The sequence below is a fragment of the Ictalurus punctatus genome, chromosome 18 (genome assembly GCF_001660625.3).
Source record: "Ictalurus punctatus breed USDA103 chromosome 18, Coco_2.0, whole genome shotgun sequence".
Lineage (NCBI taxonomy): Eukaryota > Metazoa > Chordata > Actinopteri > Siluriformes > Ictaluridae > Ictalurus > Ictalurus punctatus.
In genome coordinates, this window is record NC_030433.2 from 1,600,001 (window position 1) to 1,625,839 (window position 25,839).

Consider the following 25,839-nt stretch of genomic DNA (forward strand, 5'->3'; position numbering starts at 1 on the left):
TGTGAGTGTAGAATGGTGTGTGTGTGTGTGTGTGTGTGTGTGAGTGAGTGAGTGAGCGCGCGCGCTGTGGCCCCGCCCTCCATTAAAAGCTACGCTGTCTTTCCTCCCTAGCAGCGCGCTTTATTATTCCCCTCACACTGAACACATTTTCAGCTTTATTACCCTGAACTTCAGTTTATCAAGTTAATGTGATTTCAGAAAACTCACCTCACCGCCCTTTTCTCCACACACTGTAGATCTTTATTAGCTGCACTGAAGAGAGGGGGTTTGTGAAGTTGGTATCCAGCACTCGATGTCCCGGCCCCGGACTCCTCCTCACCCAGAGTGCCGAGGTTGCGCTGTACACGGCCCGCTCGGAACCTGCTTCAAAATTACATGTCCAAACAAGTCCCAAAGTGCCCTGTTTTTCGTCTTATTTCCTCCTCTCTTCCACCAGGATCCGTTTTCGTGCTCTCCGCAACGCCGGGTGCCTGTATCCCGCGTTTTACTCGCTGTATCCGGGCGCTGTCGTGCCGCCTCTCCTAGTCCGCCATGTTGCGCCTGGCCGATTGGAATGGGAAAGCAGCAGATTTTCCCAGTGGCAAACCCCGCCTCCTTCCCAGCACAGACCACGCCCACAGGAGCCCATTCTTTTTTTTGGGGCTCGTCCCTGCGCTTACATCAAACCCCGCCCCCATATCGTTCACAGGTGTGTCGCGCCCTCTTGCGGCGACACTGCGCCTTGCATTAAATACACCTACTGTATGTGCATCATAAAACATACAGTCAGGTGTATAAACATTTGGGCATTGACAAAGTTATTGTTATTTCAGCCGTCTGACGCAGCATATTGGAACTGAAAGGGGATTACATATAAAATCTGCACTTTGTGCTCATATTCATTATTCAATTTCAACTCTAATATACCGTGGTACAGAATATATAAAATAAATAAATAAATAAATAAATAGTCTTGAAATAATAATAATAATAATAATAATAATAAGAAAAAGTCACAGTGTGGGGCTTTATGCAAACAAAGGTCTTTAATATGAATTAATATGCGTGTTGACATCAATAATAATAATAATAATAATAACAATAATGCAATTCTGAGTTGCAGCAATTACATTTATTTATGTTCATGGATGAATAAGTAGTTAACAAACAAATAAATATAATATATAGTTCAATTTCAAATCCAAACTATTTCCTCTCATACAATTCAGTCTTGAAGATAAGGTGTTGAGGTGCCAGAACTGAGAGCCCCGTCAGGACACTACAGGTGTGATGAGGAGAAGAGCGCAGCCGATTGGTTAATACCGGTGTGGCGCAGTCAAGCTGGTACTGGGTGTACATTTTTTCATGCTGTGTGTTTCACTTTCTGTAGCTTGCATTAGCTTGTGCTTATTCTCTCTAGCCAGCACATTTGTCTCATTCATCCTCTTAGCTAGTTAACAAGTTCAGGTGGGGATTAAAAGTAGAGATCCCTACTTTTTTTTTTTTTTTTTTTTTTCGATCTAAACACGTTTACACATGAACATTTTCTACATTGATGTTATACTGTTTATGTACAATTCATAGCTTAATCCAGGAATATTTCACCCATGAAAATGTAGAGTGCGCACACTTCTTACACAGTCATATTATTGGGGAACGCGTAGCGTCGCCAGCATTTTTGCAACCCCATCGGTAACGACACTGAAGCACGTTCACGCAGAAAGGTTGGAAATGACCGCTTGCGTGAACTCGGCGCTCGAAGCGTAGCCTCCCAGATCTGCCGTGCGCACCTGTACCAAAGAAATAGACGGTTATTTTACAAACAAACACAAACCCACACGTTCGGAGAGGAGGCTATCCAAATAATATTGACGTTTTCCATGTCCCACGTTCTCGGTTGGTCTCGGGTTTCCTCGAAAGAACACGGCAGTAGGTGGATTGACTCTGCTAAAATACCAGGTGTCTATGAGTGTGGGTGTTTTTATAGTAACCCCGAGATGGACGCTCGTATTCTTGACTCGTTCCAAAACGTTCCCGAGAAATCCTGGCTCGTCCACGACCCGGATCTATCCGAAACACACATTTTCCATCCATCTTCGGTAACCACTTTATCCCGGTAAGCGTCTTGAGAACATGCGAAACTCCACGCCGACTGCAACTCGAGCTCAGGATCGACGCGTCGGACGACGTCCAGCCGTTATTTACAAGAAGCACATGGCTATGAATGCAGAAATATCACCTTCACCACACACGTAGACTCCCTTCGTTTTTCTTTCTTAGCCACGATTTCTTATAACGCACCGGCAGCATGATCAACCGCTCTGCAACCTCTCTCGAAACATATCCGGTCTTCGGACAGCCTATACATTTATACAGAGAGCACATCTTGCACTGCACCGTTTTATTAGCCAGTGTGAATTTACGCCGGTTTAAATTGTATACGAAGGACTACGTGCTCCTGGGCATTGAGGACGGGTTTAAAGCCCGGAGTCATCTAAAAGACTCGAAAGATTCATTTGGCATCACACAGTAGAGAAATGCTTGACGAAACGTAGAGATGGGTTTTATAATGTAATAGGAAGTCCTTGGCATGCTCTGCATGAGTGTCTTCTCACACCTGGTGCAAGGCATGATGGGTTGGATAATTAGCAGGTTGTGTGGACAGAGGCGTATGAAATGCGCAGGGTGGTGGTTAAGAATTTTATAAGTGGTAGCTTCACAAACCCATTTTCCTAAACAACAACAACAACAACAACAACAACAAGAAGTGATACACAAAGTCCTGACAGGAATCAGGAGAGATGACTATTCTCTAGAAAATGCCCACACGACCAAGTCATTTTCTAGAAAAGTCTTTATTTCAGCCTGGGTGCCAACACTTTTCTTTCTTTCTGTTGTTGTTTACAGAAGTATTTATTTGAAAAACAAGCAGTTCGATCATAAATAGGGATTTTAGAGGTGAAAAGAAACACCCTCTCTCCTCCCACATCGTTTTAAACAATAAAGCCACAACGCATGAAATGATGCAGTGTTGAGAATATTTCCTTAACCCTTTCCAATACTGTTGAAAATCCGTCTGCGTAAAAATCCGTTTCTGTTTCGTGACATACTGGGGTACATACTGAGTTTTGTTTTTGTTTGTTTTTTGGCTGCTGCAGCCGAGAAATCAGTTTTAAAAAGCCGAACGAGCTCCACTGACCCGTTAACCTACTTAGGTGACCTACAATTTGTTCAAGCGCAAAGAAAACAAGCTCACGGAGTTTTAGGGAATGCTGAACACTAGCAGATATTGATGAAATGAGTAGTACAGTGATGACATGATACGTATAGGGTTGACGTATAAGATGATGAAAGAAATGCTGCCCCTGTGACCCAAACACCGAGCAGTCGGGTTAGAACATCCCGTGTCTAATGAAATGGCGGACATGAGAACTTCTAGCGTGAATAAACAGGACTAGAGACCCATCCCTGATGCTTTGGATTTGGCGGGGGATATCAGGGTGTTACGGCAGAGGTGTTAAAAGTAAAAGAATGGACAAAAAAAAGAAAACAGAGGCAATGAAGTAAAAAAAAAAGGAAAAACAAAATAAAAAACACCACAACAACAAAATTAAACATTACAGTAGAAGAAAAAAAAAAAAAAACAGAGGAAAAACTGTCAGTGATACGGATAGAGTCCGCTCTCAATCACTGACAGCAGCAGAGCAAGCGATGGAAATGGTAAGGGCAGAAGGGGTGGAAACCGGGGGGGAGGGGCTAGGGGGCGTGGCCTACTAGGGTCCTTAGTGCACAGGCCGGTGACGAAGGTTGCCCACGATGGCACGGACAAAATCACCCGTAGTGCTGTAACCGCCAAGGTCTCGCGTCCGCACCTGAGACACACACACACACACACACACACACACACACGAGGAAGAGATTTAAATGTCTAATACTACAACAAAGCAGATGCGTGGAGTGCTTTTGGAGCGAGCGCTTACACAGATCGGATTCAGACTGCACCGTTACACAATCGTGAGCGTGCAGGAAAAGGAAACGCATAAAAGAAGTTAAAAAGTAATTACGTCAGTAGTTATTAACACGGTCGTGTCCAGGCCCGGATAGTTTTCATGCTTATTCATATCCGTACTATGATTATTCAACGACACCCTCTCGAAAGACCGAATCCATAACAACGTAACGGACTCCTCGCGATCACGGTCACGACGCACTTCCGTTCTGGAATGCTTCGACTTCCGACGCCGTCCTTTACCCTCGTCGGTACAGCCAGACAGCAACGTGTGCCCTTCAGGTTTCTTTAACGCCACGTGATGATGATGATGATTAGCGTCTGCCGAAAGCGATTTAAGGACGGAAATGCTTCCGAGAGAAGTGAAGACATATTCTGAGCACTGCCGTGTCCCTCTGCGTCGTGTCTTCAATAGCGTCCCGACGCGGGAGGAGTGTTAAAAAGAACAAAAGGCGCGTTTGTCCGTATACGACCTACCACTGCTAAAATATTTACTCCCGTTGAGTCGGATTCGTCACGAAACGCACAAACTTCTCATTTCTTCGCATGGAACCTCTTCTTGCATTGACGCATCTATTTTCACTCCAGTTAACGGTCTCTAAAATTCCCACAATGCCGTTGGACTACCGGCTGCCTAAAGAGGTCAGAGCGTTTTCGCCCTTCTCATCTGTACACTCTGCTCAGACAGATCAGGTTCCAAAGCGTTAACTGTCACGCCGAAACCGTGTCGACGCCACCGAAGACATGCTAACTAGCCACACCTCTGCCATAACTCAGCACAACTGCATCATACACAGATCAGCCATAACATTAAAACCACCGACAGGTGACTTGAATAACATTGATTAGCTTGTTAAAAAGGCACCAGGGGTGGGGGTGGGGTATATTTATTAGGCAGGAAGTGAACGGTCCGTTCTCGAAGTTCACGCGTTGGAAGCAGGAAAAATGGGCGAGCGTAAGGAACTCAGTGACTCCGACAAGGGCCAGATTGTGATGGCTAGACGACTGGGTCGGAGCGTCTCCCAAACAGCGGGTCTTGTGCGGTGTTCCCGTTATGCAGTGGGTACTACCGACCAGAAGTGGTCCAAGGAAGGACAACCGGTGAACCCGCGACAGGGCGCCCAAGGCTCGTTGATGCACGTGGAGCGCGAAGGCTAGCCCGTCAGTTCCGATCCCACAGAAGAGCTACTGAAGCACAAAGTTCTGAAAAAGTTCACGCTGGTTATGACAGAAAGGTGTCAGAACACGCAGTGCATCACAACCTGCTGCGTTTGGGGCTGCGCAGTCGCAGACCGGTGTCGGTGTGCCCATGCTGACCCCCTATCCACCAACAAAATGGGCACATGAGCATCAGACCTGGACCACGGAGCGAAAAAAAAAAAAAAAAAAAACGTTTCTGTTGTCCTTGTTCTCCACGTGCTAGCTTTTCCGTCTAAGGCCTATCGCAGGGACACGAGGCGCAAGGCGACAATACGTCGTGGATGGGATGTCGCAGATTGAGATCTCATTCGTACCACGTGTATCATATACGTTCAGCAGAGAACATCCTCTCAGTTAGAACTTGAAGCGGTCCTAAAGCACTGGACACAAGGATGGAATACACCCTGGATGGCCTGCGAGTCCATTTGTAGGGTATCTCGCATGTGTGTGTGTGTGTGTGTGTGTGTGTGTGTGTGTACGCATGTGTCCACCTAGGAAACCCACACAGACATGGTGAGAACACTTAAAACAGACAGCAACACTGAATCCAGGCATCTGGAGTACTTCCCCCTAAACCCACGGTCACACACACACACACACACATCATACCACTACATACATTTACACGTCTCATGCTCGTTAGTTCTTTTCCAGGCCCAAAAGTCCACGTCCAAGAACTGTTGTATTTAAACCACTTATCGACATCTATATTATATTTCCCAAGCAAGATTTATGCACGTACAGGATTGCACTAATGGAGTCGGGTATTCATGGTTGAGACACCGGGACAAGCGACACTGCATGAGGCGAGTACGTGCAAAATCCGGTCTCAAAGGTAGAAGTGTGCACGGGATTGTTTTTAATCCTAATTCCACCCAACGCCGAAGGAATTCCGACCGAGACTGTGTTCACCTCTCTATTATTACACAGTTTGCATAATAACTAGCGACCGAGTGAAAATGTTTTATTCATTTATTTAAAAACAGACCTTGGTTGAGGACTTTTAGATCCTGCTATACATATGTACACACACACACACACACACACACACAAATACCAAATGCTTCTTACCTTGCCCTGTTTTATAACCCTTTTAACAGCTTCAGACACCATGTTAGAGTGATATTCCAGACTGAAACAAAGAGTACATGAACAAAACACGTTATGATTTCCATGCGTTTAAAGCCGCAACACTCCACCACCAAAACACGAGAGGTCAACAGTGGGATGCATTCGATTAAAGCGATTTGAACCCGTTGATTCATTTGCATAACGCACAGCGAAGCATTTCAAAACCTGGTTTTTCCAGTTCAGAGCCTGTCCTATTTGTGCAATTTTGGTTCGGTTCAATTCACGCAATTGTTTGCATGTATAGGTGTTCATTGACACACCTGTACATGGGGGTGTATACGGTGTTGGGTGTGATGCAGGGAGGTTATGAACTTACTTGAGATGCCTCAGCATGTTAGCAGCACTGAGAAGCATAGCAGTAGGATTAGCAATGTTCCTCCCAACAGCCTGAGCAAAAGGGTGCCTCGCCCCCTGGTGGAGAGACAATGAAACAGAAATTATGTTTCTCGGAAAAGTACGTTTCATCTGTAAAAGCGATTAAACACACATGAGATAGACACAATGTGTGTCTTTAACACACATGAGATAGACACAATATGTGATTTTCAGGGTCACTTGTTTTCACAGTGATCTAAAAACACTGACCGTCTCAAACACAGCATATTCAGCACTGTAGCTCTCTCCTGGCACCACACCTGCCCCGCCCACCAAACCTGCGGCCAAGTTATCGATGATGTTGCCGTAAAGGTTAGGCATCACCAGGACATCAAACTGGTATGGGTTCTGGACCAGCTAAACGGTAACGCAAAGCACACAGCTTGTAAATGAAGATTGAACTTTGCATGGAATTAACCGGTGAAAGGAAATGTTTATAAATGAAAAGTTTAGAACTAAAAGGTGAGTTCGGTTAGTCGCAGCACCTGCATGCAGCAGTTGTCAATGATAATGGTCTCGTATTTGATCTTGGGATACAACTCAGCCACCTCAGCACAGCTCTGCAGGAAGAGCCCGTCAGCCAACTTCCTGTTCGGGCCGGTGGGGGGGAAACAAAAAAAATAAAAAAAGTTCTTACTCTCTTATACAGAGACAAACACACCTGTACACACACTTTGTTTACAAATTTAAGATGATCTCAAGACCCAAGTGAACCTAAGCCATCTCTTCGTTCTCTCCTGAACATCGTCATTAGTTTAAGACTGTGAGCAGAAAACGGCTTTTAAAACGACATAGGCATTGCCTCAGGATCAAGGCCACTTAAAGTCCTTTCCAAAACTGCTCGTAACAACAAACAACAATTTCCATGCAGAAGGACCTCCACGGTCAAATCGACTATATTTAAAGAAGAAGAAAAAAATGAAATAAAAAGCAACATGTGACGTAGTGTGAATGCCTCGTTAAAGAGACTGGTACTAGATTTAAAACCAGGTCCGATAGTATGTACGCAGTATCATGGCTCACATGATGTTGGCCTTGTGCACGGCTGTGACTTTGTTCCGGCCCTTCTTGGTGGCGTAGTCAAAGGCAAACTTGGCAATGCGGCGTGACTTCACTCTTGTGATGATCTTCAAACACTCCACCACTCCGGTCACACTCTACGGCACACAAAACAAATCCTTACCATAATGGGTTTTTTATTATTTTATATTATATATATATATACACACACACACACACATTTGATTGGGCAGAAAACAAGAACAAAAATAAGAAAGCCACTAGTTTTACTCACAGAAACACTCTTCAAACTAGCGGTAATAATCAGACCCAGTTTTTCCTGATCTGACCACACATCCTTCTAACTGCACGTCGGTTTATAAAGGGAACAAACTCTAAAATTGTAACTGTACATACAGTATACAGCATATATGTGTAGAACATATATTCATTATATAGGCCACTACAAACAGCCCATCGGGTCAACAAACCACATTTAGAGGTCGACCGATGGTGGATTTTACCGATATCGATAATCAAGTCGGGCGGTGCCTACCTGCCGATAACCGATTAATCAACCGATGGTTTTTAAAATTGAGACTGAATGAAAATGTAACACTCAAAGTAAAACACTGCTGAACTTTATGACAAAAATAAACATTACTGACTGCACCGTGAAAATGTACTGTATTTCGTTAAATAAATATATAAATATTAACATACATTAACTATCAATTAAATATTAAAGTAAAACAAAAATATACGCAACCAGAATGAATGAATGACGCTCCAAGTAACAGACTGAAATAGACACATCCGAATTGAATATAAAACACTGCAAATAACGCAACAAAACTTGCCAGCGATAGTTTTTATGTCGCCTCTAGAGGCCGCTCACGCACTGTGTAATGACAGCGGGCCTTTCTCGGCCGCTCCCGCTTCGCAAAAAAACAAACTGAAAGAGTTAAGAGTGGGTATCATTTTTGACTAGTTAGTGACAAGGGTTAAGAAAACACGTCAGCACATGTCCCAGACGGCTCCTCTCAGCTTCAAAAATTCTAGAAATATAAATAATTTTGTGCAATATAATATGAGAGTATGAGAGAGAGAGAAAGAGAGAGAGAGAGCGCTGATGAGAGCGCACGAGAGAGAGAAAACGAAAGAGAGAGTGAGGGTGAGAGAGCACGTGAGAGAGAAAACGAGAGAGAGAGAGTGAGAGTGAGAGAGCACGAGTGAGAGAAAGAGAGACCTCATGCTCCAGTGAGCTGTATTCGCCCTCAGTCTGCTCGCGGATGATCACCAGGTCCAGGTTGTTGTGGCGTGTGCTGTAACCCGGCAGGCTGTTCACATGAACCACATTAGCAAACAGGTCCAGCTTCCTCCTGTCATCAGAAACAGAAACACACACACACACACACACACACACACACACACACACACACATATATACTCAGGAGCCAAAATATATATCTCAACACAGTGTAACCAGACATCTTTTCTAGAACTATCGGTCAGCTGCTACTTAAACAGTTTCAACGCACCACTGCAAAATTTTCATTTCAGCTGAAAGTTACCAGGGTTGAAATTTTGGTGCAACATTAATAAATGTAGTTGATATTAATTATATTATATAATAATAATAAAATAGTGTGATTAAGGTGTGTACATGTCTGTAACGCACGTGGATAATGCGACTAAAACAGGAACACTCCACACGTCTTAATTTGTGTTTACTTCGAGTATGACTTTAATCCGATTAAGGTCATCAGAAATCGCGGTTTACATGCTAGTTTCTTAATCAGAATATCGTGTTAATCGGGTTAATATCGGATTATCGTTGTCCATGTAAACGTACTGATCGTCTTTGGTCTGTGGGAGGAAACCGGAGTACCCGGAGGAATCCACCGAAGCACGGGGAGAGCATGCAAACTCGGCGCGCACCGGGATTCGAAAACCGAGGCGAACGGGCGAACTACTAAGCCGCCATATACAGTAATCATGTTCGAGTGAAATTAAACTGTCGCATAAAATTACCGGGTTTTGTAAATATGAAACAATACGGTCTGTCTTGTTTCTTTTATCTTTTATTCGATGCTCTAAAGTCAGACAGTTGAACACGCTCATTTTATTTTAACTCCCGTCTTCTTGCTACTCATCCGCAGTAGTGCTACCGCGTTTGTGTTGTGAATGAAGTCGGACCTTAGTCTCATCTCATAGGAAGCCAGCTCTCCTTTGTACTCCATCGGTGTGTGGATCTTCCCTACGTCCAGAAAACAAACAAACAAACAAACACACTAATCTTTATCAACCCTTATTAGTGAATCTGTTGAACTATGATAATGATTAAACATAGCATCTGTGCAAATGTATAAAGATTATGATTCTTTTGCTGAACAGGAGCGAATTTCAGTGCAGTTTCCGTATTTTTTTCTTTTCCTTTTCAATCTAGAAGTGATGAAGATGAAGTTGACGGCAAGGCTCATGCGTTTCTAGACCTGTACCGATCATTCCAAACGCACCTTCGAATTAGGAAACCTGTGACACGTTGCTATTCGATTCATTTGACATAACCGTCAGCGTGTTCACGATTTATAAACATTCGGCTTTACCTTTGATGGCCACTCTGTTGGTCTTCATGGAGGTCAGCACTTGGTCCAGCTTCTCCTCGCTCGCCATGTTCTGCACCTCACTCAGGTGGAATTCCTCAAACTCCACAGGTATGTCGGCAGCCTGCAGGCAGGGGGAGAGAGAGAGGGATGGAAACTGCTGATATGCAATCATTTAAGTCTCTAAAACGAGTCTGTAGGAACAGTTTACGTCAGGGGAATCTAAAGTCAGCCAAACTGGAAGATCATCGAAGGAAACAGCACGTCATTCTTAGTCTTCGGCGGCTGGATCAGAGTAGAAATACACGTTTCTCTACCTCTGTACTAGCGTTATGTTAACATTATAACGTTTTCAGATTTCCTTCTTCACCACTTATCCTGTCACAGGCCTCCTCAAGACTCTGGTCTAGACAAGAGTTTTGGACACTGGAACTACTGGGATTAAAAAGCTTCTGCTGCTTTAATATAACGTCACCGTTCTGCTCGTGTGGAAGAGCTTTACATTTACCTTGAACACTTCTTTCACAGCCATCATGAGTTCAGGTCCGACTCCGTCTCCCGGCACCATCGTGACCTTGAAGGTGCTGTCGGCCCGCGCCGGTGGAGTCTCTGAAGCATTCTGATTGGCCGAGAGGCTCAGCGAGCGCGCACACAACGGCTTTATGGCAGCACCAGTCAGGCCCTGTGGACGGGTCAAACAGGAAACGGTCAGCAGCGGTCAAAAGGTCACCTAACCATCTATGCTCACGGGACAAACCTTTATATGCACGTGGACCAGTCTTAATTCTGTAAGAAAGTGTTGCGTTAGTGAGCTGTTTCATGCAGAATCTAAATGTCTGTCGATATTGTTGTATTCGGTATTTATGTTTGATAGGCAGCCGGCACGTTATATAATATAACCAACCATTATTACTATTGTTTAGTTGTTCCACAAGGTGGCAGCAGTGACCCAAGTCCATTGATTCTCAAGGTGGTCCAAGAAAAAAGCAGAATAAGCGGAATAAACGGAAGAGACGGAAACGAGTGCAGGTTCGAAAGTATCCGCATTTGTATAATTCTAGCCTTAAAAGAGTATAAGGATTTGTATATGGGTGCTAATCGCGCAAGAGATTGCCCAAGCATTCTTCTTCCTGTTGTTGTGATTCGTCTTCGTTGTCGTCTTTCACAGCAGAAGACCTGCTTTACTGCTCTCTACTGACCCTTGTAGGCCAGGTGCGGTAGTGCAAGTTGCAATGCGCATGCGTCGACCGCCTGCGTACGCGTACATGTCAAATGGAGTACTTTGAAAGGCTATGCGTACGACTGTGCGCACACGCTAGCGTACGCGTAAAAAATGAATCAGGATAATTCTTCAGTGCACTGAAAAGCTGATGATCAGGGAAGAGACGCCCTTATCAAGTCCTAACATTAGCCACTAAAGAAGACGTTCACACACAAAATTGACAAGCTCTACGGGATATTAATATTCAATATTCAAAAAAAACAATATTCTCTTAACATGTCCGGCTTTTTAACACAATAGCTGAAGAAATTTAGTCCAACCTGGCTTACCATCTAACATTATCTAGCACGTTATGCTAGCTGCTGAGGGACCGTTAGTTTTTTCCTACACATACTGCACTGAACTTGCATGGACATCTTTTGTGTTTAATTAAGTTCAACCTCCTCACCTTAAAGGGACGGTTCTGTATTTAGTATCAAATAATCGGCCTGGCACTCACCTTGGCCAATGATACAAGGCTTCCCCTCAAGACGGCGGCCATCATGAAGGAAAAACGTCTGGATGCCGTGTGGTAATCATGCAAAAATGTGTTGTTTTCCCACCCGTTTTCGAGAATAGCCACGCCCACAGGCTTGGGGGGGGGGGGGGGTCACTCTTCTTCTTCATCGGTTCATCAAACAAAAGCGTGTAGGGTTCTCTGCCGCCACCGCGCGCCACCAAGCATCAGGACATGGCTTTTTTTTCCCCTTTTCTTTTTTCTTTTTTTTTAAATGAATGTATTTCCCTGTTGCACTGCATTCCACTTCCCTTGAATCAGTGTGAAGAAATCATAGCCCTAGGCCATTCTTGTAGGCTCGGCTGTAATAAGAGAGTGGCTTTCACTTAAAAATCACTGTTTCAAACATGATCAAAAGTTTTCTTGTCCAAATGTGTCAAAAAAAAAAAAGGCACTTATTTTTTTTCACGACTGTATATTCTTGAAATGAAAGCCCATTGTCCAAGTCACGTAGTGAGACTTCCATAAAGAAACTACTGAGGTGAAAGTGTGTTTTCTATGCTCGTCGTTCAGCTCTTTTTGTTCAGAACAGTTAGGTTCGGTTATCTTCAAGGATGAATTGATGATCGATGTAAATAAATAAATAAATAAATAAATAAATAAATAAATAAATCACAGTTTTCCTCATTCTAAGGCACGTTTGGAATGATAATCACAGGTCTAGAAACACTTTTAAAAACATTTCTAGACTGAACGGAAAGAAAAAAAAAAGAACGAAGCACGGAAACTGCACTGAAATATACAGTATATAAATACACTTTTTTATTAAAGATTCACTCAATTGATCAACATGAATTACAAAAACTTGACAGTTAACTGAGTGAGCTTGTTCGCAGTCAATTTAATTGGTGCAGGAAAGTGTCAAAAATGTTTTACACGGTAATCAAAGTACTTATATTAACACGATTCAATGAGCATCCAGCAAATCTTCATGTTCAGAGAGCAGAGCTTCTACGGGACGTCACTGGACAACTAACACACAAACAAAGAACTGCATTAATTGAGCATTTGTACTGACCAGGTCGTATGAATGCTGGTTAAACATACTGCTAGAAGAGTCCTTCAAGTCCCCGGTGTAAACTATGTTTAGTAATGTAATGCAGTGCGTGATGTCTGCACAGATTTAAAGAGCTTAAGAAATGAAAAAAAAAAAATACTCACCATCTCATAGTCATTGACATATGTGTATTTCTGTTCTCTGTAAAAGTGTCTTTTTTGCATGCAAGTCAGAGTAATCCAGTCACACACCACATTCACCTGGAAAACCATAAAGTTTTTCAAACTTCCAGGATGAACTTCATAACCTGAATTGGGCTGCAATGATAGGCTAAGACAACAGTGCATACAGAATTACACACAAATTGTTTTTTTTTGTTTTTTTTTTTAAAAGGACTTCTACTCAATATCGGTTAATAACCAAGAGGCCAAGTGTAACTCTGAAGGAGCTGAAGAGATCCTCAGCTCCAATAGGAGAAGCTGTTCATAGAACAACCATCGCCTGGACACGCCACAAAGCTGGGCTTTATGGAAACGTTGTGAGACATATTAAATCCCATTCGGCATTTGCCAAAAGGCGTGTTGAGACTCGGCAAACATGTGGGGAAGGGCTTTCTGGTCTGATGACCAGAATGGCACAGAATCCTTTGTTTGGCAGAAACCCAATACTGCTCATCACCTTGATAACAACTTCCCCGAAGTGAAGCATGGTGGTGGGAGCATCAGAGAGTTAGCCTTGGGCCCTTGATTACTTCCTTGCCTAATGCCGTCCCTATCCAAATCGCAGACTTCTGGTGGAATACTTACACAAAGCGCTTTAATCGCACTGAGAATTCGTCCTGGGTCAGCATTCTTACGCTTTCAAATTTTTCACAACTATTGCGCAATATGTTTCAAGATGAGGTGGGCCTAAATCGTGACTTTCCCCTTCTTACCTCCCTCTTTTAAATCAATACATAAAGCACTTACCAGGCCAAGTAGTGCCAAGCCAGCCCCGATGTTGAGCAACGTTGGGATGATGTTGAATTTCCCTGCCTGTGTAATCAACAAACGGCAATCAATTTGACATTTACGGCATTTGGTAGACGCCCTTATCCAGAGCGGCTTACACGTCTCTTTTTTTTTTTTTTAAATACAACTGAGCAGTTGAGGGTTAAGCGCCTTGCTCAAAGGCCCAGCAGGTTCATCTTAGTGGTGCTGGGATTTGAACTCATGACATTCCAATGTCTTAACCCCGGAGCTACCACTGCTCGCACCATTTTAAATCATTAACACATGGATTGTTTTAGTAGACCTGAAGACAAAGACTCACAGTCCCGAAGACCATAACATCGAAGCGGATGCCGTAGCCTTTGATTAACGTCCTGGTCTCCTGATCGTCTGCGTTTTTGAAATATTTTGAAAACCTGTCATTTTGACATGCACATCAAAAGAGAAACGTAGCAGAAGACGCAGTTACAATCAATGGGCAATCCATCCCAGAGATGCATTTCTGTACCTCTATTAGGTTATTATAGCCAACCTGAAGTTGTATCCCGGGGCAACGCTGTCGGGATCCTTATTATCTAATCTGCGGAATGCATATTGAGGCACACACGACTTCTCAGACAAGTCCAGATCACAGTCCCAGCGGATGTGCACTCCCATCACTCCCCCCTGTGGACCGAGTCGAATTAGTGTACGTCCACAAGTAATTAATTCATGTCTGCAGTCTAAACACCCCCCCACCCCCCCCACCAGTCAACTGAATTGGTACAACCCATCATTGTACAGCTCCTGTATAAAGAGGTTGTTTTTTTTCCCCCCCCCTATTCAGTTTAAATTTTGTAGAATTTTGTGTTTAAAACCTTTACAACGGAACTATTTCATTTTATTTTCTCATAATATTTCCTAAAACAAAATAGCCTGTATTAGTTCTTCTACCTGAACTGCCATGTTCTGGAAATCCTCATTGGCTTCCGACACGATGTCTCCGAGTCTAAAGATTGGGCAGTCTGGATCCGTTTTACGGTTAAACACACACTGCGACAAGTAGGTGCTGTTTACATGGGGCAGTATGTTTCGCCTGTAGTAAAGAAAACAATAAAAAATAATAATGATAGAATATTGTTCATGTTGTAGTATTGTATCGCATGTAAAGAGTCAACTTACTTGTTGAAATTGAATTTGGGGTATCGGATGTTGTTCTTTATAAGGACGGTGAAGTTTTCTGCGTCCGCTAGCATTGGAGGTCTAAGGGACAAAAAAAAAAAAAAAAAAAATTGATTTGAAATCTGTTCCCATATTCACAAACAGTCAAGTCTCTCAGTCATTCATCAAAAATCTTTGATGAGACAAATCCGAAATAAATAAATAAATAAATAAATAAATAAATAAATAAATGGTGAACTCACTCTAATCAAGCAATGACGCGTTATAACTGTAACCAAAGTAAATACAACCAAACAAATCACATAACACGTGCTTTCCTGTTACTTGGAAATGACACTAACAAAAACAAGCAAATAATAAATAAAGTAATAGGAATTTACTTCGGAGGGTTGTTGTTTTTCTCCAGAGGACACCAGGCGAACACCTCACACGTCTTCTCTGACTCTGAAAAGTTCACACACCTGCCTGTCTGCACACCTTAAAGTCATATAAAAAAAAAAAAAATTGTATAAACTGCAACAATACACAATAATATTGCGCTACAATAACGCTACAACACAAATCGTGTTAATATTTTGAATACAGATAAAAAACAAAAAGGTTAAATCTGTAACCGTTGTTCCATCACTGAGTGAAGGGTGTCAAGGTGGATTCCTCTGGAAGCAGTAAAGTATTCCTGTTTGTTCGTTTACTTGCAGCCAAGTCGTCTCCTCGTGACCGAGACCCCATGTGGATAGCCCTTAGCCTATATGTGCGTAAACTCGTCCTCTGGCCATCCATCAACCCAGAGTGATCAAGGAGGCCTAGCGGCCCTATACTCCGTCGCAGAACCACGGGTACATTCTTATCCTTATGTCCTGCTTCATATTTCCAGACCAGCAGAGCAGATTTCTTTGGAACTGATGGAGGATGTACAGGTGCATCTCAAAAATTTTTTTAAATATCATGGAAAAGTACATTTTCTCCCCCATGATTTAATTCAAAAAGTGGAACTTTCATATATTCTAGATTCATTGCATATAAAATGAAATATTTCGAGCCTTTTTTTTTTGTTTGTTTGTTTGTTTTAATCTCGATGATTACGGCTTACAGCTCATGGAGATCAAAAGATCCCGTATCTCAGAAATATCCGAATAAAGAATCCGTAATACAGCAATGCCGAGCTCTAAAAGAAGAAGAGCTCTAAACGGCTAATTAACTCAAAACACCTGCGAAGGTTTCCTGAGGCTTTAATCTCTCAGTCTGGTTCAGTACACACACACACACACACACACACACACACAATCACGGGGAAGATGAAAGTAAATGTTGCATTTCATTTGGAAATCAAGGTCCCAGAGTCTAGAGGAAGAGTGGAGATATCGGTCTAATAGGTAGGGGACTTCTACGACAGAAGATATGCATGAAATGAAACGAAAGCCATTTTAAGGAAGCTGCATGGCTATCGTTTCATTGTCGTCCAACGCGCTGCAGATGGAACTGTATTACAAAGAGAGACGGCACTTCAGTCGGTAGAACCAGCTAGCGTGGACTTCCACATTTAGTGGTGCCCTTCTCTGCATTTCCGTTTCTGATGCAACTATGTGGTGAAGGAGCTTACTTTTTACTTTCTTAGGGCTACGCAACCTACTGCGACCAGGCAACATCAGAGGAAGAATAACAAATAGTCAGCAGTAGTTACATAGTAGAACGGACGTTTTATCGGTTGCCCACATGATCACGGTCATGAGGTGACAACGAGAAGAAAAAGAAGAAGGAACATTTTCTGTAATCTCCCTGTACTCAAGGCTGGAATTTACCATTTCGGCGGCTGTCATGAAATCCTCTCTTACAGTCTCGATCCGAGACGCATGACGTCTCAGGTCCAGGATTCTATAAGAGACAATATGTAGGATGATTAGATTTAACAAAGCCTACAGATCAAGTTTAATATGACGAAATCTTGGAATGTTCTGCCTTGCGACGAACGTGCAATGATTTCATATCTACTGAGCGATACATAACGTATCATTTAAAATATCCTAGAACAGAGCTATGATTTTCAATGGAACTGTGGACTAATGTTAGCGTTATTATTCGCATGATCGTTTATGACCATCGCTTTAGAATGGCCCCTGTCTAAAATCAGGTGATTTTCATCAACAACAAATTTCGTTTGTAAACGTTTCCTACGAATGATTTTCGAAATAAATTCGGTCTTATTTCGCCTCGCTGTACGTTTCCACCCTCACACCTAAGGGCAGATTCGACTACAAGTTTCCAGACAGTGGGCGGAGGACTCCAGAGGAAACCCACACGCACACCGAGAACACGCACAGATACTCTACGCAGACAGTACCCCAAGTTCAGGATCAAACTGGGGACGCTGGAGCTGTGAGGCAGCAACACGGTGTCGATCGTACATAGATTTTCCCCTATGAATATAATTTGCTAGAATCAGTGTGAGAGACTAGCATGCAAGCAGCCTCTACCCACAAAGTCTCACTTCCTTACTGACAAGAAATGAGGAGATAAGCCGAGTCTACCAACATGCACAGTACAGACCGATATCCACTCACCGTTTGCTGAGTCCTGCTAAAAGACAAGAAGCACACAGCACACAGCCATGCACAAATACAACTGGGAGTTAAGTGAAGACTACGTTATTATGTTAGATATTATATTAGTATGAATACTGTACGGCATTATCACAGGGTGTATATCAGGGATCAGGAAAAAGACCTACCTCAGCACATTGGGACTGTGTCTGGTTTGGTGTGATGTTCAGGTTTGTCAACACAAAGAATGAGTTCTCCTCCTGACACACACACACACACACACACACAAATCCTAATTCATTCATTGTCGAGCAAAATCTACCTGGATATTGGCTCAAAGCGGTCTCTTTAAAGAAACAAAAATCCAATAAACATAAACCCATTAGAAGACAAACCAAGAGGTACAATGGCTTTTACTTCATTTTGTTATCTATAACAAGACAGGCAATCTGTAGTGGCACACATTAGTGGTAGCAGTAGGACGCAAAGAAAACGAATCAAACGAAACCACTTAACGCGCCAAGACATTAGATTAGATTAGATTAGATTAGATATGATATACTGTATAGTTGACACTTACAGTCAACTTATTTTTCTTTAATGAATTCAGTATTCGAATTTTCTTCATTCTGAAATATCAAAGTAGCAGTTGCGAGTGACTTGGCATTAAACGTACGGGTAAGATTTTGTGCCAGAGAGAAATCGTACTGCTAAAACAAAACGGAATGGCTTTTCGTTAACGACACGCGAAAACCATGCCACTACAAAAACAAATAAATCAATACATCCCAAAACATCCGATTGAGAATTAACTGCTGAACTTGAGTCCGAAGTGAACGTGATGGCCTGTCGAGTTATAAGAGCAACGCAGTGAAGGTTTTGCTTTTCAGTGTAGCACGTTGTCCACGATACAAATTAAACACAATACCATTTGTGTATTTATGAGGTCCCCCCCCCACACACACACACACCACCACCAGTGTGAACCTTCTCCGTACACGTGAAGCTAAACTCATCGAAACATTGAAACGATCTAGTCGTGAAGTTAAACTCCTGAAATAAACATTCAGATGCTTTCACACTCAAGCCCAACACCACACCGACCAGTGTAGCCCAGGTTCTGCAGTTCACACAGATCCATCAGTGAGTGTATGTGCTACCACGGCCCGACTTTACAAAAGGGACAGGGAAGAGAATTGTTTCTTAGATGCGTCACAATTTTTCTCTTGCACTGATGCACAAATTTCCAGAATTGGATTTTAAATGAATGACTTTCAGGATAAATCTTTTGAACACTTATGAAAAGTACATTATGCTTAGTGCTTTTTATGATAGATAAGACTGAATATTACATTTCAGAAGCCTAATAATAATAATAATAATAATAATAATAAATAAATAAGGGGTAATACTGAAGAAATCCTAACATCGCCTAGAGAAAATCAAAGAAATCGAACACAGAGAATCCTTTTGAAGCACCCTGAATCAAATCCATTCCCACGCCTTCATCCTGCATTCCAATCCTGTTTTACAAACGCGTCCTCCTTGTCAGATACCCAACACTTTAAAGAAACGATTCATTATCAACAATGTAATAAGTACAGTAAGGAAATACCCTAAACTGATGGTACGCAGGACAGTAGAGCAACAGCACACAAGTATTGTCTGAGCACGGTGAAACGACAAGCTTCACCATCAGTCTGTCCAAAGGTAAATGCTTTTATATAATATGTAGGGTTTAAGATGAACTTCCTTTGAAGAACCCAGAATGAACCAATTAGGCTTGTTTAAATAATAATAAGCATTATTATGATTTTCCAATGTTCAAACTGCTTTTACGTAACCAGCTAATTATCTGTACGTGAAAACCAACGTGATCTCGGTACAGCGCTCTGCTTGGTGGTTAACGCATTGACAGGTTAGCAAGCTGGAAAGGAAATCCAGATATGTAACGCTACTACGTCATCGCTTCGACTCCACCCGTCACGCCGTTAATGGGAGAGTGACGAGGGAGGCTGAAAACAGTATTGGAACGCGGGTCTTTGTTTGACCATAATCCAAGTTGTTTTGCTCGATTCCGATCGCTCTGCACGGTACCTTATCGTTCTTAGAGCAATGGACTACCTGAGGGGGAACAATGTAGTCGGCCTCGTCCCAAACCCGCAGGCCCAAGTCCGTCGTGTTGGTCAGCGCTAGACCTTTCACCTTGATCGTGACTGAGCTGATGACGGAGTCAGTGTCCTGGTAGCCTTTCTTCAGAATACACACATATCTGTGCAAAGATATTTATTTCAGCAGGCAGACGTTAGAAATGCATTTACGATTATAAAAAAAAAAATAAAAAAAAAACCCCGAACATTTTAAATACACAATTGAATCAAATCTAAACAGTTAGTTTGGCTTACGTTATATCAGCTTACATTTTGGATAGATAGATAGATAGATAGATAGATAGATAGATAATTACAGACATTACACGTGACATTACAGGCACACTTATCTGTAAGTATAGTCTGTGCAAGTATAGTCTATGTGTAAGCATTCTTTGCCACTTTTTCTGTCTTACTGACTGTCTTACCCACATACTGAATGCAAAACATTCACCTACTGTACACCTGAGAATTGCTGCTTGCTCTGCATTCTTTGTTTACCTGTATCTCGAGGCTGGTATTGCAAGAAATCCCATGGAAAGAAAGTGAGTGCTCGGCTCCTGAATAAAAGTAACAGCTGCCCTATATCATCCTTTGCGATGTAAGGTCTCTGACCAAGAACACGGAGGAGTTCTTAGAGGTGACGACTGTACAGGGGGATATACAAATAATCGTCTAACACTCACTCCAACTTGGAAACAATCAGAGCTTCATGTTCTTTGATTTCTTCAGGGCCTTTTACACCATCCTGCCTCTCCGACTCAGGTTAATGTCTCCTGGATCATGGACTATCTGACTGACAGACCACAGTTTGTAAAGCTCCAGAACTGTGTGTCAGAAATGTCTATTCACTTGAGCACTTCGGTGAACCATGCTGTCTCCCGTTCTCTTCATTGTGTATACATTGGACTTCTAGTACAAAACCAGCTATTGCCACCTGCGGAAATGACGACTCCTCCGTTGTAGGGTGCATCCGCAAAATGAAGATGAATCGGAGCACAAGAAACTGGAGGAGGACTTTTGTCTTGTGGTGCAGGGAAAATCACCTGCAGCTTGACAAACATGGCAGATTTCCCGTATGCTAAGGAGCCCGTCAAACCAGTTGCGATCCGGGGGGAGGAAGGGGAGATGGTGCTGTCCTACAAGTACCTGGGGATCTACCCGAACAAAAGACTGGACTGAACTGACGAAGTTTTCTTTCTGAGGAGGTTGAGGTCTTTCATCATGTGCAGCAGGCTATGGCCTGTGGCATGAATGTGGTCTGCTTTGGAGGCAGCATCACTGCAGGGGACACCAAGCACCTCAGTAAAAACATGTTTTTCCCCCTCCCATGACCTTCAGGAAATGCAGATGATACAACTTCCTGTTCCCTTGGAATAGTCCAGATATTTCATAAGGGTGAATGTGCTCAGGTATCAGGACTGAACAAATGTTGGGGCTGCAGGGGCTTTTGCAGAGGGGTTGTAGTAGCTAGTTCTGATTAACCACGCCCCCAGGGAAATGTGCTCCTGTTCTCATCGACCAATCACTGATCACCATTGTTTGTCCCACGTGTGCACTCATTAAACTCTCTTCTCTCTTATTACAAATTACATAAGCGAGTTCATTTAATCAGTAACGGTTTCCTTCCTGTCTATTTATCGACTACCGTTCCTTTTTGTCTGTAGAAGATTTTGTATATGTGTATTTTGTATATGCGTAAATAAATAAATAAATAAATAAATAAATAAATAAATGAATGGTTAGTTTTGCATTTCATTACATGTATTCATTTAGCGGACGCTTTTATCCAAAGCGACTTACAAATGAGAAATAAGTTTCCTTCTTTAAGAAAGAAATGATAATATATCAATTCCTAGTCTTACAAAAACAAAAAACAAAAAAAAACAACCATATTCTATTTTATTCTATTCTATTCTGCACTAAAACTTGTTCCAGGAAAAGATTCAGAGCTTCGAGTGTGTCGAAAACAGCGACATCTGGTGGTTAGTAATAAATAAATAAACAAACAAACAAACAATGCAGCCAGAAGCTTCTCAAAAGCATGTGGACGCCGATTTGTAATTTGATGTAAATGATCGTTAATAACATACACCGAGATTATAAAATGACACTTACCCTACGATATATGCTATAACCAGAGCCTGGCACAGGCGGTTAATAGCTCCCACTTTCTTACTCTGGATCACTAAGAATTTAGGAGTGGAATAGTCGAAGAAACACCTGATGATTGAGGAGCACCCCATGCTGTTTCTCTTTAAAACGTTTCCCAGGTAAATTAGCTGAAAATCGCCTTGTGACGCGCACGATTCCTTCTTCTTGCTTTCGCGAAAATAAAGTCACATGTTTTAGTAACTAATTAACACAAAGAGCACTAAAAACTCCGACCACTCAAACATCCTGCTGAGCTCTGATTGTCCCGACTGACATAACTTCCTTTATACAAGGCTACTTTCGGTTTCGATGATGGCGGAAAAGAGAGTTCAAGAGAAAATGCGATACATTTGAAACATTGTGATTTTTAATGCTTCGTTCGTTTTAAGTTGTTTGTAGTACGTGACTGGGGAAATGAAGCCTCATAAAGCACTGACGCTTTCCCCTGATTGTTCCAGGAAAAGATTCAAAGGTTCGAGTGGGTCTAAAACAGCGCCATCTGGTGGTTAGTAATAAATAAACAAATAAAGCAGCCAAAAGCTTCTCAAAGCCTGTGGATGAAGCTATGTCGGATGAAGCAGACACCATACACTCCATAATTCCCAACATTTGTTCTGTGCACAAATAAAAGCCTAACACGTGTGTGTGTGTGTGTGTGTGTGTGTGTGTGTGTTGTATTTCACCCTCTGATCAATTAATTTACCTATTAAAGTGCACCTATTATGGTTTTTCAAATATTACAGTTCATGTCGTGTGTTGTAGAGCTGCTTGTGAATGTAAAAAGTCTGCAAAGTTTCAAAAATCAAAGCGCACGACAAACAGACTTTGACCTATTATGAATAGCCGAAACAAGTGGTCGATCATTCCAGACTTACTTCCTGTACAAACCTACATCGGCTGCTCGCTGACAGCGGTAGACCAATCACAACAGACTGGGACGTCTGACCAATCAGAGAAAATTATACTCTCTGAAAGGAGGAGTTTAGAACGAATCCTTTAGAACGGATCATTAATAGAGTCGGTTTTGACACGGGGGAAAAGGGTAATGCTGCAATTTAAATTATGAGCATGTTAAAAATGGCAATAAATGCTAGTATGAACTAATATAAGTCAATATGATGTAAGAGAAGAATAATGTACACGTATATGACTAACAGATTTGCATATGGCAAGTATTCTGCCTGAAATGATATTACTTGTATGGCTGAGAATTTAAAAATGTAATTGAGTAAGATTGAATGAAAACATGTCATTGAGGCATGGACAGACCGATCCATTCATATAAAGTGTGGGACTAAATGTGAATGTGAAGGACAATGGTGTGATCTGGTTATTATTATAATGGTTATTATAACTGGTTATTATTTTTTTTAAATGAGTTTTATTGAGAAATAAGAGCTGTTTGACAGTGTTGGGGCGGAGTGTATTGCTCCTCTTTGACAGTACTTCCCCTGCCTTAGAGAACACTCTTTCACATGGCACAGAGGAGGCCGGAGTACAAAGAAACTGCAATGCCAAAGTGTATAAATTACCAAAACAAAACCAAAAGTGCAAAAATTCAACAAGAAAAAAACCCCCAAACTTGTCTGTGACAAATAATAAGTACTTATTTAAATGTAACGTATTGATTATCCGGCTTTCAAACTTTCAGTTTTTCAGCCAACGAGGACACGTAAAGTAAGATCAGGGGTGCGTCTCATTTCTTATTTGTGCATCCTCATTTCCTTTCCTCGCTTCCTTTCCTTGCATCTTAGCTCCACCCCCTTAGGATGCGAGGGAAGGATGCAAGGATGAGATGTGAGGAGAGAGGAACCGAAGCAAGTCGAATGGAATATCTTCACTTTCTCAAGCGTCACTTCAGAGCGAGGTCAATTAATGATGACTGTGCAATTAGAGAGAATGGTGCAATTAGACAATCGATATGTCCTCCAAGATGGGTGGCGTTGATCCATTTCTGGGTCACGGGCTGGAGGACGGAGGAGCCAGGAAACGAGGAAGCATCAATTTGAGTACTGAGAAGCACCCCATATGACTTGCTTCCATTCCTCTCTCCTCACCTCGCATCCTTCTCTTACATCCTAAAGGGGTGGAGCTAAGATGCAAGGAAAGGAAGTGAGAAAAGGAAATGAGGATGCACAAATAAGAAATGGGAAGCTCCCAGTGTCATACGTAACATCACTAGTATGTAAATACATCAGCACTTCCTAATCTCTGAAGGTTAAATATTTCCTTCATTGCGCAGTCAGAGACGTGAATGTAGGCACCATTTTCTTTGACTTGAACTGAAAAAAGTCCCCCTCCCCACTCCACTCCACTCCATCCCACTAGATCCCACTCCAAAATATCAAAACTATGCAGCATTTGGCTAATTTTCTTATTCGAATTTTCAATTCACATCAGAACGATTCTGGAGTGGCAAAATATCACCGATAGATGGCGATATTGAGTGATTAGTACAAGCAACTCAAGGCTGTGAGCTTTTATCCACAAAATGGGAACGTTCCTGAACTTTGTACAGTTGATATCAAAAGTCTACACACCCCTGATAAAATGGCAGGTTTTTGCGTAGTAAAGGAGTGACACTAACATAAATCATGTCAGATCTTTTTCCACCTTTAATGTGAAATTGCAAAGTATATATATATATATATATATATATATATATATATATATATATATATATATATAAAGTAAAAAAAGTAAAAAAAACAATCATAAACTTTAAGCATACGCTGGTGCTTGAAAGTTTGTGAACCCTTTAGAATCTATATTTTCGCATAAATATGACCTAAAACATCACCAGATTTTCACACAAGTCCTAAAAGTAGATAAAGAGAACCCAATTAAAGAAATGAGACATAAATATTATACTTGCTCATTTATTTATTGAGGAAAATGATCCAATATTACACATCGGTGAGTGGCAAAAGTATGTGAACCTCTAGGATTAGCAGTTCATTTGAAGTTGAAATCAGAGTCAGGTGTTTTCAATCACTGGGATGACAATCAGGTGTGAGCGAGCGCCCTGTTTTATTTAAAGAACAGGGATCTATCTGATCCTTCACAACACGTTTGTGGAAGTGTACCATGGCACTAAAAAGGACCTCAGAGTTGTTTAGTTTAGTTAGTAGAGTCACTACTTTTAGTTAACCGTAAACTATGTCTGATGACTGTCACTTCTCCTGTTGCTCCATGGTCCAGTTCTGATGCTCACGTGCCTACTGTAGGTGATTTGGCAGTGGACAGGTGTTAACATGGGCACGCTGACCGGTCTACGGCTACACGGCCCTATACACAGTGCGTACCGACACCTTTCTATCATAGCCAGCATTAACGTTTTAACCCAGTTCACTGGTTGTCCTTCCTTGGACCACTTTTAGTAGGTACTAACCACTGCATACCAGGAACACCCCACAAGACCTGATGTCTTAGGAGATACACTGACCCAGTTGTCAAGCAATCACAATTTGACCCTGGGCAAAGTCACTCAGATCCTTACGCTTGCCCATTTTTCCTGCTTCCAACACATGGAGACCTGACTGTTCAATTGCTATCCCACCCCTTGACAGGTGCCATTGTAATGAGATAGTCAATGTTATTCACTTTACCCATCAACGGCTTTAATGTTATGGCTGATCGGTGCAAGTTCTTTTTACTGTACAACCAAACTTTTTGGTCTGTTGAGATGAATTATTAAGACAAGGGGAAAAGCCACAGCTGTTGTTTTTATTCTCCGGTATAAAAAAAATGCATACGAGGCTGATTCCAGCGTTC

At 42.1% G+C, this 25,839-nt stretch overlaps 3 protein-coding genes across 9 annotated transcripts in view; all 3 read right to left on the bottom strand.

Moving 5' to 3' along the window:
* Nucleotides 1–576, bottom strand: part of ptpra (protein tyrosine phosphatase receptor type A) — a 33,908-nt gene extending 33,332 nt beyond the window's left edge. For 3 of the 4 annotated variants that reach the window (XM_017493139.3, XM_017493138.3, XM_017493137.3), the window contains exon 1: nt 208–575. The gene's annotated coding sequence lies outside the window, so the exon portion shown is untranslated. Of the gene's footprint in view, nt 1–207 lie in introns of all 4 variants that reach the window. The other variant, XM_017493140.3, reaches the window with a different exon arrangement.
* A 426-nt stretch (nt 577–1,002) lies between these two features.
* Nucleotides 1,003–12,173, bottom strand: idh3b (isocitrate dehydrogenase (NAD(+)) 3 non-catalytic subunit beta). Of its 3 annotated transcripts, XM_047161706.2 has the most exons (12): nt 12,021–12,173; nt 10,808–10,981; nt 10,303–10,423; nt 9,893–9,953; nt 8,943–9,075; nt 7,718–7,851; nt 7,180–7,282; nt 6,905–7,051; nt 6,636–6,730; nt 6,260–6,320; nt 3,754–3,851; nt 1,003–1,769 (listed from the first exon to the last, which is right to left on the bottom strand). In XM_047161706.2, the coding sequence occupies exons 1-11, from the start codon at nt 12,063–12,065 to the stop codon at nt 3,762–3,764; spliced, it is 1,164 nt and encodes a 387-aa protein (XP_047017662.1). In that variant the 5' UTR covers nt 12,066–12,173; the 3' UTR covers nt 1,003–1,769; nt 3,754–3,761. The 3 variants fall into 3 exon arrangements, with proteins under 3 accessions (XP_047017662.1, XP_017348634.1, XP_017348633.1); XM_017493145.3 differs by lacking the exon at nt 3,754–3,851; XM_017493144.3 differs by lacking the exon at nt 1,003–1,769 and having other exon boundaries at nt 2,816–3,851.
* Nucleotides 12,174–12,810: 637 nt separating this feature from the next.
* Nucleotides 12,811–22,484, bottom strand: p2rx4a (purinergic receptor P2X, ligand-gated ion channel, 4a). Of its 2 annotated transcripts, XM_017493149.3 has the most exons (12): nt 22,030–22,481; nt 19,886–20,033; nt 17,950–18,021; nt 17,024–17,096; nt 15,605–15,701; nt 15,225–15,305; nt 14,997–15,138; nt 14,596–14,729; nt 14,386–14,479; nt 14,043–14,108; nt 13,239–13,334; nt 12,811–13,049 (listed from the first exon to the last, which is right to left on the bottom strand). In XM_017493149.3, the coding sequence occupies exons 1-12, from the start codon at nt 22,155–22,157 to the stop codon at nt 13,029–13,031; spliced, it is 1,152 nt and encodes a 383-aa protein (XP_017348638.1). In that variant the 5' UTR covers nt 22,158–22,481; the 3' UTR covers nt 12,811–13,028. The 2 variants fall into 2 exon arrangements, with proteins under 2 accessions (XP_017348638.1, XP_047017663.1); XM_047161707.2 differs by lacking the exon at nt 17,950–18,021 and having other exon boundaries at nt 22,030–22,484.
* Between the last annotated feature and the right edge of the window lie 3,355 nt (nt 22,485–25,839).

Excerpts from the sequence above, each read along its gene's own strand:
- idh3b (XM_047161706.2), bottom strand. The coding sequence starts at position 12,065 with ATGATGGCCGCCGTCTTGAGGGGAAGCCTTGTATCATTGGCCAAG. Across the intron at positions 10,424-10,807 it reads CTGTGAAAGAAGTGTTCAAG|GCTGCCGACATACCTGTGGA; the intron begins GTAAATGTAAAG and ends CCCTGCCTGCAG. Across the intron at positions 7,852-8,942 it reads ACAGCTCACTGGAGCATGAG|AGTGTGACCGGAGTGGTGGA; the intron begins GTCTCTCTTTCT and ends TGTGTGCCGTAG.
- p2rx4a (XM_017493149.3), bottom strand. The coding sequence starts at position 22,157 with ATGGGGTGCTCCTCAATCATCAGGTGTTTCTTCGACTATTCCACTCCT. Across the intron at positions 14,730-14,996 it reads TCCAGAACATGGCAGTTCAG|GGGGGAGTGATGGGAGTGCA; the intron begins GTAGAAGAACTA and ends CTCGGTCCACAG. Across the intron at positions 14,109-14,385 it reads ATGTTATGGTCTTCGGGACT|GCAGGGAAATTCAACATCAT; the intron begins GTGAGTCTTTGT and ends TTGATTACACAG.